General features: G+C 38.8%; 3 protein-coding genes and 1 long non-coding RNA gene across 6 annotated transcripts in view; 2 read left to right on the forward strand and 2 right to left on the reverse strand.

Moving 5' to 3' along the window:
* The window catches only part of LOC136260387 (liprin-beta-2-like), a 36,439-nt gene extending 36,093 nt beyond the window's left edge, over nucleotides 1-346 (reverse strand). For both annotated transcript variants that reach the window (XR_010703522.1, XM_066054098.1), the window contains exon 1: nucleotides 25-346. Coding sequence is in view for 1 of the 2 variants with exons in the window: in XM_066054098.1 (XP_065910170.1) it covers nucleotides 25-306 (282 nt within the window). In the remaining variant the exon portion in view is untranslated. The remainder of the gene's footprint in view (nucleotides 1-24) is intronic.
* LOC136260390 (nuclear pore complex protein Nup50-like) lies at nucleotides 311-9,053 on the forward strand. The gene is made up of 6 exons (XM_066054101.1): nucleotides 311-466; nucleotides 515-561; nucleotides 617-650; nucleotides 4,758-5,196; nucleotides 5,783-5,938; nucleotides 8,631-9,053. Exons 1-6 carry the CDS (start codon nucleotides 392-394, stop codon nucleotides 8,939-8,941), a joined length of 1,062 nt encoding a protein of 353 aa, XP_065910173.1. The 5' UTR covers nucleotides 311-391; the 3' UTR covers nucleotides 8,942-9,053.
* Nucleotides 7,557-10,133, reverse strand: LOC136260395 (uncharacterized). The gene is made up of 2 exons (XR_010703523.1): nucleotides 9,927-10,133; nucleotides 7,557-9,703 (listed from the first exon to the last, which is right to left on the reverse strand). It is a non-coding gene; the product is annotated as an uncharacterized lncRNA (long non-coding RNA).
* LOC136260393 (uncharacterized) overlaps nucleotides 9,749-16,776 on the forward strand; it is a 48,467-nt gene continuing 41,439 nt past the window's right edge. Inside the window, exons 1-3 of one of the 2 annotated variants that reach the window (XM_066054105.1) lie at nucleotides 9,749-9,899; nucleotides 9,945-10,076; nucleotides 14,528-14,591. In XM_066054105.1, the coding sequence (XP_065910177.1) occupies nucleotides 9,987-10,076; nucleotides 14,528-14,591 (154 nt within the window). In that variant the 5' untranslated portion in view covers nucleotides 9,749-9,899; nucleotides 9,945-9,986. Of the gene's footprint in view, nucleotides 9,900-9,937; nucleotides 10,077-14,527; nucleotides 14,592-16,776 lie in introns of both variants that reach the window. The other variant, XM_066054104.1, reaches the window with a different exon arrangement.

The following is a 16,776-nucleotide window of genomic DNA, read 5'->3' on the forward strand; positions in this document are numbered from 1 at the left end:
CAGTTAGTGTTAAGCACCTCTAACCTCAACAAGCGCCGATACCCACCGATAGATGACCTGTAGAGTATCACTTGATATGTGTATAACGTCATTGTGACGCTCTGGCTGACTATCTTCTATGGCCACACGTAAGTCATTGGCACTTCTAATCAATCGTGCCTCTGCGGTAGTTTCCAGTGGGTCTGGCGAACAAGACTTTTCAACTACTCTGTCTATTAATCCATCAATGTCTTTTAGCGCATTAGCTAACACGTGGGACGCCGCCACTTCTTCAGCTTCTACTTCTGATGCTGTCTCGGCCTCCATCACAATATCCGGAGTTAATATCCTAACACGTACACGATAACAGCACAAGCTACGGTATTCTAAGGATATACGGAAGGACGGAGGCATGGCGAAGCGCACAGCCACTTCACAACTTACAGCGGATAATTGGCAAGAAGAAGACAATGATGAAGCAGAAGAGGTGTTATGACTTATTTATTAGTTGTGTTAAAGAGTGTGGTCACTACAGGCTGGCAGTTTTGCTAGAGCGAGCGAGGCAGAGATGAGGGCGAGATTGTAAGGATTTAATCACTTCAAACTAGTGTATATCACACGTGATCCGTTACTATAGGATTAAGAAAGCGAAGAGGACCACTGGAAATATGGTGAGGCGTTTATGGTGTACCACCCATTGCGCGTTAAATATGATCAGACGCACCTACCGTACCATAGATTTATAAATCCCAGGTACCTGGTGTTGACTGTACAGCCTAAATATTTCAAGGGGCAAATTTTTCGAGGTTGAGCAATGTTTATTTTTGTTATTTCAACAGGGAGGCAGCATCAGCTGAAGCTGTTTTTCAGCTACACCCTGCACACAACATACATCATAAACACACACACACACATATACAGTAATTACTTATGTACAATCTTAAATGTTCTTAAATAACTATTTCGAATTGAGTAAATGTTGTTAGGTCATATAAGGTTGTTGGCAGAGCATTCCACAAGGCAGTTCCACGATAGTAGAAACTGCATTTCCCACAATTAGTGTTTATTTGTGGAACAAACAAACGATTTACATTTCTGCTTGCACCTCCTGTGACACTGATAGCATACTCAAACACTTTTATGGAGATACACTGGAGCAGCTGATTTATGCAGTATTTATAAATTTGCATGTTAGTATGAAACTTTCGTTGTTCAGTTCTGAGATGAATCAGTGCATAAAGAAATATACTTGGAATGAAATCTTTCAAGACGTTTAGTCTGGTTAGCAATAGTGGGTGCCCACACAACATCACAATGTTGCTAAATAAAAAATTTCGCAGATTTGCAAACACTCCCAAAATGTATTAGACTATATGGAGGTCTAAGGATAAATTTTGCTGGTAACTCCCAAACTGCGGAATCAGCAAAAAAATTTTCCCTCGAAATATTTATGCTATACAGTACCTTATGCACAAATCAATGTGATGTGGAGATGCAAAGGCTAATATTTATCCTGAGAATATCAACAACTTTAATCCCTACCTAGGGCAAGTAATTTTCGTGGATTGCTAAAATCAGTACTTTTTGTGGAACAAAATTTTGTGGTTTAGACATTGACTTCCATACAACTTGTACAGGAACCACAAGAATAAATTTTGTGCATAAGATGCCCACGGACTCCACGAAAATTTGTATCCCATGAAAATTTCTTGCCCTACAGTATTTGCTGTTTGTGTAATGTACCACTAATAAGTGGTACTGTGTGTTAACGGTGACTAGTCTGTAATTGATAAGGCTCTGAATGTGTTTGAATGAAAAAGGGAATAATTTTTGAATGTTTCTAATTTCGAACAAGTACACAAAAATTTTGGAATTTCAACTAGAGTAGGGATCATAGCACATCGATAAAAATTACTGAAACAGCGCACGATATTAAATCACAGTTAAAACAATAAGAAGTGTTATATCCCTACTGTGCATTTCCATTATGGTATCTTGAGCACAGTAGGGATATGACACTTCTTATTGTTTTACTGTGATTTAATATCATGCAATACTCCGACTTGTGTCAGTACTTTCTATCGATGTGCTATGGTTCCTACTCTAGTTGAAAATTCCAAATTTTGTGTCCTTGTTTGTTAACTTTTTTTGTAAATATTTATGACTGGTGAACCCACGCATACCGCATCTGAAATGGCGCCACGTGTCCCAGCTATATCAATTATCGTCTGAAAAGTGAGGTATCCATTGTGCTTCATTGTCAGCGATGTTCAACCCGTTACACAGCATTACGAATCAAGAACTGTTCGAAAAGCACCTCTGTAATCCACGCATACCGAAAGAAATGGTGCTGTGCGCCTTAGTTATATCATTTATCATCTGAAAAGTGAGGTATCCATTAAACTTCGTTGTCGGCTATGTTCAACCCGTTACACAGCAGTATGAATCAAGAACTGTTCGAAAAGCACCTCTGCAATCAAAATAGCTGCTACGAAAAGTACGGACGATTCCGTTACGAAGGGAAGCCATCATGTGCTACCGCCAAACCGACACTTCACTGTCAGCAAAGATGAATGGGACACAAAGGAGGACACTGGTAAGTCCATGAAGAATGCATTGTACGTACTGCAGTATGCCAAAAGGCACCTCTCGGGCTGAAGCGATATCGAACAGTGAAAAAATCAAGCCCATAGCCTTAGCCGTTATCGAGTTGCGCTTGTCTGAAGGCATCAGTCAGGTAGTCAGTCAGTCAGGCAGTCAGTAAAAAAATTCCATTAAATAAACATTTTTAAAAATTCCGTAGCAACTTGCTGAAAGTGTTTCGGGTTGATCTAACAGCTTGTTTGGGTTTTACCTAACCAATACTGCCTCATCGTCATCGGTGGAAATTGAGGCTGGTTTTTGGGTGATGTTATTTCGTGCTCCTTTGTGATCCCTACTGTACTGTCGTACTGTATGATATTACAACCCACTGAGAATACAACTCTAACGTAATGAGAGTTCTGCTTACTTGTTGAAATACTAGTGAAGTACAGCATCTTGCTGAAATACGAAATTGAGCCATTCAACTTGAGCTGTGCTTGTGTAATGCTAACATTACTAAACAATTGAAGTTGTAGAGAAAAGAAGGCCCTTACTCTAATAGAACACACAGGACAAACGCACAAACAAACATGGGGCATGTCCCTACTTATGCTAAAATGAAAAGTAGCCTTGAGGGCTTGTAGAGAGAATTTGCACTACAGACAAACTATAAAGCAGCTGAGAAGATACTTCTGTGTATAATACGTGATTTGTTTGAATAGCACTTGCTTGGCAATGCATAGTAACGTAATTCTATGCATAATTGCATTATTGCAAAACAGAAGCCTATAATTATTACCAAGAGTTAATAATATAGAGAGGAGAGTGTCTAACGCCGTATAGTCCTGTAACAGATGATTGCGCAGAAGTTAAACGGCTTCTTTTCCGCGTAACGACAGACTGGCTAGTATATTTTCGCATTTAACCACAAAGGCTATCCCAGACACAAGGGCGTGCGTTCAATTCGATGTTCAAGTTCACCACGAAGAGCATCACTCTGTTGCGTAAAGAAGTGTGGCTGTTAACCTCGAAGATAACTCTGGGGGAGAGCGTCTGAGAAACCAATAAACACTGAACCAAAGGCGGAGTATCGCTTCGAATTTTCACTGCGTCGCCATGTTACCCTACCTTTGAGCATTCTTCAATTGAAGGAGCACTGTTCCCTGTACATACAGCTCAGTCTTTAGTTCAGTTTTCGAATATTCTCGAGGATTCATCACGGTGCGGCTAAACTAATTGCTGTAAGTAAACGAACAAATACTAGAAGCCTGTACGTTACACGGAAAGGAAGCCGTTTAACTTCTGCGCAATCATCTATTACAGGCCTATACAGCGTTAGACACTCTCCTCTCTTATTATTAACTCTTGTTATTACATTGTCCAGCTATTATATATGTAAATACTGTACTAGTATATAATTTTAAAATGAAGTAGGGATCCAAGTGATAAAAAGTAGTGAAACAAGTAAGATGAATGATGGTATTACAGCATAGCTCGGTGGGAAAATCCCTTCTTTGGCATGTATTATGGCATAGCTCAGTGGAATCCCATTGGATGTTATAACAATGTGCCAAAGTAGGGATTTTCCCACCAAGACATGCTGTAATACCATCATTCTTCTCTCATTTCAATACTTTTTATTGCTTGGATCCCTACTTCATTTTTTCTGGTATACTACAGTAGTTTGTTTGGTTTTTGTTATAGCATACAGCTATACACGTGTAACTGGTTGTGGAGCCTGTTACAGTGCAAGGACTGGATCCTTAATTCCACATGGCTCTTTACTACTATTCTTATTAATGCAACCTCAGTACATATGCACAGTTATTCCACAACTCTGTTACACACATATGTGGCCTATTAGGGTATTGGAGTATCTTGAGTCAGCCTATCAGGGTGTGTGTCACTATTTCATATTTTCACTGTGCTATCATTATGAATACCATAATAGCCTAAATATTTCGAGGGGAAAATTTTTTCAAGGTTGAGTTAAAATGCGGATTTGCGAACACTCCCAAAATCTATATGGAGGTCTAAATATGTCAAGGATAAAAGTTTTGCTAGTAACCCCCAAAACCATGAAATCAGTGAAAATTTCTCCCCCTCGAAATATTTAGGCTATACGGTACAGCTAGACCAATAATATGGAGGCGTGTCATTGTGATTGAGTAAATAGATAGTTGTGTAATGTACAGTCTACAGGTGGGCTGTTTAGTGGAGTAAAGTTGACGGGGAGTGTCAATGGAGGACCACCACCAGTGGCTACTACTAAACCAAACACAGAGGATGATTACTTACATCAGTTAGAGTGTCTTAATAACTCTGTGTCAGATTGGATAGCTCAACATGTACGCCATAACCCGCTGGTTGACCTCACTCCAATATTCCGGGACTATGAAATGTACCTTGCTGCTCTCGATAAGAATAGGAACAATACCACTGCCGCCATCACTACCACTACCTTGACAATGAAACAGGTTTCACCAGCTATGACAGAATCCTTTGTCACTGCTAACACTATGACTGGTCTGGTTGCTACCAGCAATGTGGTTGCTACTAGCAACACGGAAACTGTCCAATCAGATAGTTGCAATATCAATGTTACCACCACTACTGTTGCTACGACTACTTCAGGTATGGTTACCATCAACATACTTAGAGTCCATCTTAAGTAACTCTTAATCCTAGTTACTATTATATAGTAGTGTATGGAATGTGTGTGTTTGTGTGTGTGGTGTGTAGTGCACATGTATGTGCCATTTGAAGTAACCTATACTAAGAGCAACATCTGGATCCCAGGTTGTGTGGCTCCTCAGGCACTTGTACAAGTTGTCTGTTGACAAGTCACCATCTGGTTTGACTGCCTTCAACAAGGTTGTTCTGACCCCCTACTTCACAGGCTTTAACAGTTCCCTAGTGAGTAATATAGTAAATGATGTGTAAACCTGCTATTGTTATTATGAGGCCAGATGTAGGGCATACAAAACTATTGTTAGTCTGTTGTTGGAGTAGGCTTGTGTGGTTTGGTCTCCACATGCTGTGAGGGATGTGAACTTACTGGAAGCTCTTAGTAATTTAATGTAGTATTAATGTAACATGTAATTTATAGTAATTTGTATTTGGACAGTTCCTCATGCAGGCTTGTGCGGTGTCTTTTGTGCTGTTCCTTCCCTTGTGGTAAATTGATAATAAAATAAATAATAAATGTTGTGGTTGTTAGGTGAGAGGTCTTCACAAGGGGCTAGTGATGAGGATGATGTTCCAATTGTTGCCCCTCCTAAACCGCCAGCAGATCAGCCAATCAAAGATGAGGATTCCTTGTTAGCATTAAGATGTAAATTATTCTACAAGAAAGATGACTCTTATGTTGAGCTAGGTGAGGTGTATAGTATGCAATCCTAATGGTACTAGGGGGTTAGGTGAGCTACTTATATGAATAATCGGTTCAACAATTGGGCCGATATTGGCTACTAGCTAATTAATCGATTTTTGATTACATCATAGCTGATATTAATCATTCCTATAACAGTGTGGGGAGGGGCTAGATGTAAGCTATTTGTGACCATCTCAGTGAAAACCTGTCTAGTTTGCACAACTTCCGAATTTCTTTTTATTTTCTCAGCATTATCTGCATTGTTTAAAGAATGGTTCACCAAAGTTTCAGTTGATTATGGTGAGTAGTTTTGGAATTACAGCGCTAGAAAGAGGAAGAGCAAGGAGATCAATTTGTACAGTGATTATACTAAAAATAAACTACAGGTGCTTACATTCACAGTCATAACTTCCATTTGGATTAGTCTACAAAGTTGGGATTTGGCTTACAGTGTTCACCATGGAGACCAAGGGTTAGTTTTTTCCCTGCAGTTTTTTGCACATAGAAGTATGAAGGCGCTTTTATTGAAGAAACGGCAATGATTTTGCTTACGTCTACCGCATTGTAAACAAATGCACATGACACACAGACATTGGGTAAACAAAGATTTTAGAACACCCCGTGAGTAGGCGAATAAGATGGTGTATCTGTAGGTTTAATTGATTTGAGTATTCCTTCTCTGAGTAATGGCCTGATTAAAACTTGTGTAAAATTTGTAATACGCATAAATTCACCAATTTTTAAAAATTTCGTTTTTGTTAAAACACATGCTTGTGCGAACTAGACAGGTTTTCACTGAGACGGTCGCATTTGGTATGTCTTAATAGTTTGGCAATGACTACAGGTCATGCCCATATTTGGTATGTCTAAATAGTTTAGCAGTGACTACAAGTTTTGCCCATATTTGGTATGTCTTAATAGTTTAGCGGTGACTTCAAGTCATGCCCAAAGCAAACTACTTATTTAACTACCATATACTCAATTCTGAGTCCTGTACATTACAAATAAATAAATAAACTATTAAGTTTTAGGCCATGCCCTAAGTAAGCTGAGCTTTTGGGTTTCAATGTAGTATCACTTGTGTGTATATATACAGTAGTAAAAGTACATTCTAAGTCTTAGCTTGTGGTATACATCAGAATTAACTGTGTATCAATGATCATGTCAGTTACAATGAGTGTTATTGGATCTGTTAACGGTATCAGCTAATTATGTTGTGTAATATCAGTTGTTGCAATAATCAGCTAATTTGGTTATCGGTACAATACTACTCTTAATAATTGACATGCATACAAATACACACTGAACACTGTAATACTAATTACAACTACCCATGTGTTCGACATGTGGCCTTGGTAATTAAATTTGTGGGTAGCCTCGCCCACATGGTCCCCGGGTCTTTAAATAGTGCACAAACCTTGTTAGGTATGTTTTAAGTACTTTTGAAAATTTCACAGATCCTATTCTGTTATCCCTACAGATAGTCATAGTCTCTACCTACCCAAATCTCATCCTCTATGGCTAACCCTAATGAAAGTCTCTTACCATCTGTCACGTATTGCCTTAACCCTGTGTGAAAATCATCTCACCGTCTTCTCTGTCTGATTGTGCACATTGATAATTATAGCAAATAACTTGATGTGTCTGATATATTTAATCACAGTTGTGTTACAATAAAAAGTATATAATGCATGTGTAATAGTTTACAGTATGTAGAGTTTATGCTATCATACAGTACAATAGTACTGTATAGTAGGACGTCACCCAAAAACCAGCCTCACTTTTCCCAGATGGCGATGCAGCAGTATTGGTTAAGTAAAACTAAGCCCAAGCAAGCCTTGAGATAGACCCGAAATGCTTTCAACAAGTTGCTACAGAATTTAAAAAAATTATAACAGGATTTTCTAGTGACTGACTGAGTAACTAAGTAACTGACTGATGCCTTCAGACAAGCATAACTCAATAACGGCTAAGGCTATGGGTTTGATTTTTCACCGTTTGACATTGCTTCAGCCCAAGAGGTGCCTTTAGGCATACCGCCTTCATGGACTCAGTGTCCTTTGTGTTCCATTCATCTTTGCTGACAGCGAAAAGTGCCAATTTGGTGGTAGCATGTGATGGCTTCCCTTTGTAACAGAAATTGTCCGTATTTTCATAGCAGCTATTTTGATTGCAGAGGTGCTTTTTGAACAGTTCTTGATTCATAATGCTGTGTAACGGGTCTAACATAGCTGACAATGAAACATAATGGATGCTTCACTTTTCAGGAAATAATTGATAAAGTTGGGGCATGTGGCGCCATTTCTTTTGTGGTATGCGTGGGTTCACCAGTCATAATAATAAAAGTTAACAAACAAGTACACAAAATCTAGAGTAGGGAGTCTAGGGACCATAGCACATCGATAAAAAGTACTGAAACAATCTGGAGTAGAATCACAGTAAAACAATAAGAACTGTTATGTGACTTGTGTCCCTTACTGTGTTATGGTATCTTGAGCACAGTAGGGATATAACACTTCTTATTTTTTTACCGTGATTTAACTACTCCAACTTGTTTCAGTACTTTTTATCGATGTGCTATGGTCCCTACTCTAGTCCAAAAATTTTATGTGTACTTGTCATTGTAGAAAATGAGTTCACCTACACCTATGCTAGTGGTTCAGTCCATGTATCTTATAATAATTCACTATCACAGGTTTGGGAGTACTAAGAGTTAAAGAAGATCAGAACAAAGGTGTTCTACTGATGAGGAATGATACACATCTTGGAAACATATTGCTGAATATTTCACTATCACCTCAGCTACCAGTGTCCCGGGCTGGTAAGAACAATGTATTGCTAATGTGTCCGCCCAATCCACCACTGAAAATTAAACCAACTAATCAAAATGAGCAGGAGCAATCATCTGAAGGAGGCGTGGTCACTTATTTAATCAGGGTCAAGACAACAACACTCGCTGATCAGTTATACAACTTGGTGAAACAATTGCAAACTAAACTTACTTAGTTGTTATGGTGATATGCTGTTGTCATAGTGATGTGTATGTACAAGTTTATACATGATCATATTTAGCTATCTTTGGTTGGTTAATTTCTACCAATCAGATAGCTCCAACACACTGCTGGCAGTGATCCAGTATTTCATACACTACCTGAAACCATGGCAACATGTAACCATGGTGGTAATATGTAACTATGGGGACATACCTGTAACCATGGTGACACACATAGTTTGGTTACCTTATTGACATGCCATACCCACAAACAATGATTTTATCCACAGGTTAAATGTTCCTAACAACACTGGTTTCCAAATGTGGTGTGCTGCTATGGCAACCATCCCACACAGCAGCTTGACAACAATACCATATAAGGAAGTGACACACCAACAATATGGTAACAATGAGATCAAAGAAGATTCGTAGTGTTGTTGCACTTTATATAGAGTAACCATGGTGATGTTGATCATGTAACACCATGTGATGACCTGTCTGCTGTAATAGTGATGTCATCATGAATTGGGAGGTGTTCCCAGCCCCTGTTGTTCGGTAACCAACACACACCTCTACACTAGTGGAATAAGTCACACCCACTGGATAGTCTCTGTTAAATGGCTTCTCTTCTGTTGCAATGCCAGTATCCATTTCTGGATGAGTAGTTGTCATGGCGACCATTTCCTCTGGACTATCAGTTGTTGTAGCTACATCAGTAACTTCGTACTTCACATCAGCTGCTGTTTCCATGGTACCCACTACAGCAGCTAGTGTTTCTACAGTAACCAAACAATCAACTTATAAACATGTACACCTAGCCACAAATTATCTGGGTTCCAGCTGGCTCCTCACGTGATTTTTTACGCTAGTTGGTCATCACGTGATCAGGTGAAGGAAGTTCGTTGTACTCTTCATCGCTGGAGTTACGCGCCACGTGGCTAGAGTTATCGTACTGGTGAGACCATCTGTCAAGTACGTTCATCATTTTATATTACTTACCATCATCCCAGATTACAGGTGACCTAAAATATTAGAGTCCCTCTCTGGCGGGTGTTGGACATGAGTAACCAGCTGGTGCCGGGAAGATCACGGGATACAGTGGGGCAAGACTTGATGGCGGTAATCAACTCCATGGCTAGTCCGGGAAAGGTCCGTATTCTCCTTGTATGGTCCGTGTACTTTTGTTACACCAATCAAGTGTTAACGTTAGTGTCAAAGCCTGTGATAGTGACCCATATGATCACTAGTGTAGAGGAGTGTGCTTGATACCTTTGCCTTAGCAAGGGGGTGTCACTCAGGCTCTTGTTGTAGACCGTGGTCAATCTCTATGTCAATGATCAAGGCCACAAAATAACTCTTACAGTTGGTCAAGGGTCAAGATGAGACGGAAAGTTCAAAACCCACAATTGAAACTATACATAGCTACTATCAAGTTTACAGAATTATACGTAACTCACAAGAAGTAAGGATTTCCAAGATGTTTCAAAGCTCCAACAGGCATTTCGTAGTGTTGGGTGATATATCGATATTATATTGTATTGTTTGATTTTTTGCTGATATCGATATATTTTTCAGAATTCGATATTTCGATACGGTACGTCACGTGAATTAATTTTAAAATGTGTATTTAATAATTAATTGTAGGGCTGAGCGATACTGCCATTTTAGTATCATGATCGATACTAAAGCCACTATTCACGATACTGAATAGTTCACGATACTGAATAGTTCACGATACTTACAAATATGTCAATCATAGCTGGTGCCACATAGTGTATTGCTCAGTATTCCTGCAGGAAGTCTTCAAAACTAGCCACTGTTAACCTTGTTTACAGTAACAGTTATTGTAACACATACTTTGAAGTTATGTTATGGTGTTCACACCTCTCTGCAGGGGTAACCAGGTTATGATTTACAAGGATTCTTGAGCCTAGTACAGCATAACAAATGGGTTTTAATGACAGTAATGTACAGGCATGGTATCACGATAGTTAATAACAAAATATCGCGATATCGATACTTTCAAAATATCGCGATATATCGCTAAAACGGTAGTATCGCTTAGCCCTAATTAATTGTAGCTTTCCATTACCTTCAGCAATTTTCAAATCACTCTTGTGCATGTGGGTGGGAAATTCCCATTGTGCGTAGCCATAGCTACCTACTATCAAATTATGTAAGAAAACTGGCAATTTACACGAGTAAATTAATGTTACAATATCGTATCGAAAAGTATCAATTGATATCGGTCAATTTTAGTCAATATCGTATCGTTCTGAAAATCCTGGTATTGCTCATCACAAACATTTCGCTGTGATTTTAATGATTTTTCTCTCCCAGCTGTTGATAGCATGCACCAAGAAATTATTAAACTAGGTTACAAGCACAGGTGCGTATTGGAAAATAAAGAAAAAGCAGAGGTCAAAAGTCTGACAAGAAACACTTGAATCACAGGTCAAAGGTGGTAAACGTTGCAAGTCAAGGGTCAAGGTGAAATTTTCCCTGGTCAAGACTTTGACTGCGGTCGCAGATCTACTTGCAGCGTTTGCTGATGTGACACCCCCTTGCTTAGTGTATAAAGTGATAGCTACATTTAAAACGTGTAACCGCAACTTCTGTGGGGAAAGAAGTGGGGCCAATATGCAATGGTGGGGCTCCTTCAAGAGGCTACGGCTTTTGGTGATTCATTTTGCATGAAATCATGCAACTTACACAACATAGAACAGAAGTTGTAAAGATGATAAAAAACGTTCAGGTTGGTTATTAAAGAATAAATCAGCTCAACCTGAGAAAACGATTGTCACCAAACAACACTTAGAACAATAATGAACTATTGTATGTCAGTTTCTTGTAATGAACACTGTGGGGCTTTTATCGTACTTTTCAAAGTGTCAAAATCAAACTCGCCCAGCAAGGATCAAACTAACCTTCACTACAGAAGTATCTCTTACACTACATGTACTCTCTTCCTTGCTCCTGATAACATGGTCACATTTAGAAAAACATTTTCAACTAAAGTAAGCTTTTGTGTATATTTTCAGCCACGTGGTCGGAAATGATTATGTAACAACTGTAACATCATATGTTACCACTCTATAATGTTGCAAATGACCATGTGATCCACTAGTGTAGAGGAGTGTGTTTGATACCTTATTGCCTGAATAACTTTCTGTGTGGACTTTTTTGTGCGTGATGTAAAGTACTGTGCATGTAATGTGACAACAGTTGTACAATGGGTCGATCTTACAGCCTGTTTAGACTACAGATAGCTCTTCCGTTCAGACAATCTGGATCAAGTGTAGAGTCGCATTTACAGTATATTGCAAAGGCTTGGCCAACTAGCAATAACTTTGAACTCAAAATCATTGGGGTGAGCCCCAGCGAGCTCCACACTAGCGCGAGTTGATGGTACGTATGTCTCGTTCATGGAAAACATGGATAACTCACAAATGCTTCCAAATAAGGCTGGCATGTATGTTCATAACACAAGCAGTAACGGCACTCAATATAAAGCTGGTACATATGTTCATAACACGAAAAGTAACCAGAATGTTTTACTGAATGTTTTACTGAATGTTTTACTGATGCTTCATGTAAGGCTGGTGAGTATGTATTCTTGCATTGTCCAAATGGACAGAACTAAATCGCTCTGTAGGCAACGCAAAGAACTTGGCAGATTACGAATTACACCAGAAGAAGAGGAATTGAGAAGGGCATGCAAGAAGGGACAATCAGAAATGCCAGAACAAGCAATCAAGAAGAGCAACTCACTCAGGCTCACCTCACGATGTTGTTAACATATGTCTAGCAATTTTCATAGTAGTTATTTGTTGATGGAGTTGAAGGATTAGTAAGTTAGTTGTCATGACACAGTTGGCGGCGACCTACATATCTATTATTTCCTCTTGTTTTTCTCAAGGTATTTCTTGCATATCGTTACCTAAGTGCTTCATTGTTGTTATCTTTCGTTGATACCGTGTAGTTCTCCATAGCCAAATCAAGCTGCAGCATTGCAACTGTTTATACTGGATAAGTGGAGTGAACTAGATCGACTCTCATTGAACCATGATAGTGGGTTCATAATAGAGTATGTTTTTTGCAAAAACTCTAATAGAACGCATGCCAAAAACCACCTTGGAAAGCATCCTCCAACTCAAAACAACCCTCTGGTGGTTATTTGCAATTAGTATTGATCCACTAGTAAGTATCAAGTGAAAAGGAAACAGTATGTGTATTTGGGACAAACTGAAATTTGCCGTTTTGTTCATATTATTATTCATAATATTTTGTTTCACTCATGTACAACAAGTTATCCACTTTTTCGTGCTAAAAACTATATAGCCATGCTTACCGAGCCTTTCCTTGTGTTCATGACCTATTTTTGATTTCGTTTTTGGATGGAAACAGCCCAAAACACTGTATACACATGAGAAGCCATACAAGATCACACTCAAAGTTAGGTTTTTTTTGGTGTGCACTACTTGTGGCTAATAGAATCTGTCTTTATTAAACTCAGTATAGGCCAGGAAGCTTAATCTGTGCTGAAGACTTTGTTGCAAGGTGGTTTTTTTCGCTCCCCGTGATTATTGTACGTGGGCTGGTTATCCAGATTAAATACTCTAATAGAGCAGTCATGTAAATACTCTAATAATGCAGTCAAGTGTATAACAACAATCCTTGCACTGAATTTGACAGCTATTAAAGGCACCAGTAATGTAAATTGTAGCTCATATTAGGAGACTCTCAGTCTGTATGCACATTGCAATCAGAAACGTTGACGGCATTAGTTACTATGCAGAATGCAGAGTTACACTATTCACCACAGTCTTCATTATCAATCAAAGAAATCCATAATACATTACTGGATTAATAAAAAGTACATAACTAGATGAATAAAAAATAGAAAATTTTAAGAGGGAGAATAGGGATCGTTGAAAAAAGCAATTAAACAAGAAGGGATCTCTGGGATGGTAATGTAAACCACAAATCCCTATTTTGACTTATTTAAAAATGACAGAGCATGTAACTAAAAAAGATTTATGACAGAGTCAAAATAGGGATTTGTGGTTTACATTACCACCCCTTCTTGTTTCATGGCTTTTTTTCAGAAATCACTATTCTCCCTCTTAATATTTTATTCTAGTTTTAGAGCGTTTGGTACACCGTTTACACTACATTGCTCTGATTCAAAACAGTTCAAACTAGAGCATACTCAATACCATTAAAACACTTGCAAATTCCCTGAAATTTGCCCAACTCGTGATGTTAGGATTTGTCTGTTCATTATAACAAATGTAGTTACAATTCCTAACCATAATTAAAACCGATTCAGTGATTCATATTGACATGGGTGATTAGCCTATTAGCCTGAAATGGAAGTGTTACATATTTGCTATAACATGGGCACTTGGGATTTGCCTGATATGTATACCCGCAGCCTGAGGGTGCGATACATATCAGGTAAATCCCTCATGCCCATGTTATAACTATTACATGTATACATACATACGTATGTACATACGTAAGTTTCAATAACCATATGAGGAGCCTTGCTAATTGCTTACTTGTTTATTATTTGGTTACCATGGTGATTTTGTTAGGTGTTAGTGGTGCCCTTGAGCAGTGACACACCCCCTGTGATGGACACCTCATTACAGAGAAGAGGTAACATGTGTTGTGTGTTATTATGTGGGCTATAGCTACTGGTTAATGAGGACACCCACACAATAGTTAAGGTCTCAAAGTACATAAACTGACCTGGAAAATCAGGACACTTTGATAATCAGGACACCTTGATAATCAGGACACTTTGATAATCAGGCTACCTTGATAATCAGGTCATCTTGATAATCATGACACCATGATAATCAGGACACGTTGATAATCACGACACGTTGATAATCAGGTCACCTTGATAATCAGGACATCTTGATAATCAGGACATCTTGATAATCAGGTCACCTTGATAATCAGGACATCTTGATAATCAGGTCACCTTGATAATCAGGACATCTTGATAATCAGGTCACCTTGATAATCAGGACATCTTGATAATCAGGAGACTATTGGTTGTTCCCATTGTGTCCATATTACACTGAACCTGTTAATGTGGACACTTGAAGGCACCTACATAATCCAGACACTTGGAGTCCCAAAGTATCTCTTAGTACATAAAAAATTAGCCACTACTTGCATGAGGTCTGCACATAGCAAGACAGAGCATTGCCTAGGCAACTAGAGACTAGGATTGGAAAGCTCCGAGTCTGCTACAGTACCTAAAGGTCGGGTCAAGCTTGGTTTGAAAGAGGAGGTGATGTAATGAGTCTTGGTAATATTTATTGTAGCCAATCATATTGTATCATAATGCATTTGTGTATTGTATTTAGTTACCATTAAAAGAGTGGGCTGTTATAGTTTTTAATGGTAACATGACAGCACTCCTATTATATATGTGATTGCCCAGAAGGGACAACTGTTGCTCCCTCACATAGCGAACTTAACCCTTTAAAGTGATTACAACTTTTGGGGAATGCTTTACACAATACAGACACGCATGGTGATAACTCTGTGCAGAGTGGCAGCTTCGTGATGGGGGCATGTCCGTATTTGAAAACGTGCGGAAACGATCGGCGAATAAGCTATAGCACTAGTTCTCACCTTAGCCCAACGTTTTTCAACTTGTAGGATGGTGAGGATAACAAAACGCTCTCTGTCAGAGTGGTTTTCCAGGCAAAACCCAAGCCGCGCATCCTGATCACGCGGGTATTAATTGATCCCCACAATCGATTTCAGCCTTGATGTCATATAATCACTACCCAGTTGTAGCCCAGCTACATTTCATATGTAGCCCGACTAGCTGGGCTACATACTAAATGAAGCCCAGGAGGCTCCTTTGATTTGAGGTGTGAAAGTGTTACATAGGGATTTATTAAACCAGTGAGTAAAATGGTGTTTAAATAGCTTTAACAGTTTTTGTACTATGGTGAGTTTGTAAGACATGTGTAAAATCCAGTTTCCTAGGCAAATTGCGTTTCCTGTGCTTGCATTTTTTTAAATGGCTGCAGGTTTAAGTATTAAAGGCACATACATTAGATACATGTGGCAGCTGTAAACAAAGTAGTGTAACTTTTAAAGTACAACTCCAGTATGGCTACTTGTATCCGTGATGTAATAAGGACTATATCCACAATCAAGTTAAACATGTGGCGAGAAGCTTAAATCATGAATAACACGAGTCGTTACCTCATAACAAGCAAATCTCTAGTTACAGTGTCTATTTAGCCTTCTCCAAGTTGCTGCAGTGTTGAATTATACAATTTACTGTGTGTGTGCTCAATTTATGAGTTTGTGCAGTTGCACCCCCCTGTATTGTATCAGTCATACGGCTGTCTTACGCAGTAATAAAATCCAAATAGACTTTCAATTATTAGGCTAAAGGAGTTAAGCTACCTCCATAAACGATTCAATAGAGCTATTGTTTAAAACATTAAACTCCCGTAACTGAAATTCTCCGTGATATCTCTAGGATATGTCCGTTCATCGTAACCAAACGTAACTGAACATACTAGCTGCTGTTGAAAATTTTAGGTATGCATATATAATACATCCAGTGGCTGCACTCGTATTGGCTTGGGTGATTGATTGCCCTGTACAGGCTATCAGCCTGATAAGTGTTACATATTAGCTGTAACATGGAGTATTCGGGCTTTGCTTGATATGTATGCCCTCATTCCCATGTTACAACTATTGCTTAAAGCTTGAATTGTTACATTAAGAAACATACGTTTTTGCTATGTTTTTCAAATTTACCCTTGTCTCTCCCAAATTGTGTACGGCACCCTTTATAACA

The sequence above is a fragment of the Dysidea avara genome, chromosome 7 (genome assembly GCF_963678975.1).
Source record: "Dysidea avara chromosome 7, odDysAvar1.4, whole genome shotgun sequence".
NCBI lineage: Eukaryota > Metazoa > Porifera > Demospongiae > Dictyoceratida > Dysideidae > Dysidea > Dysidea avara.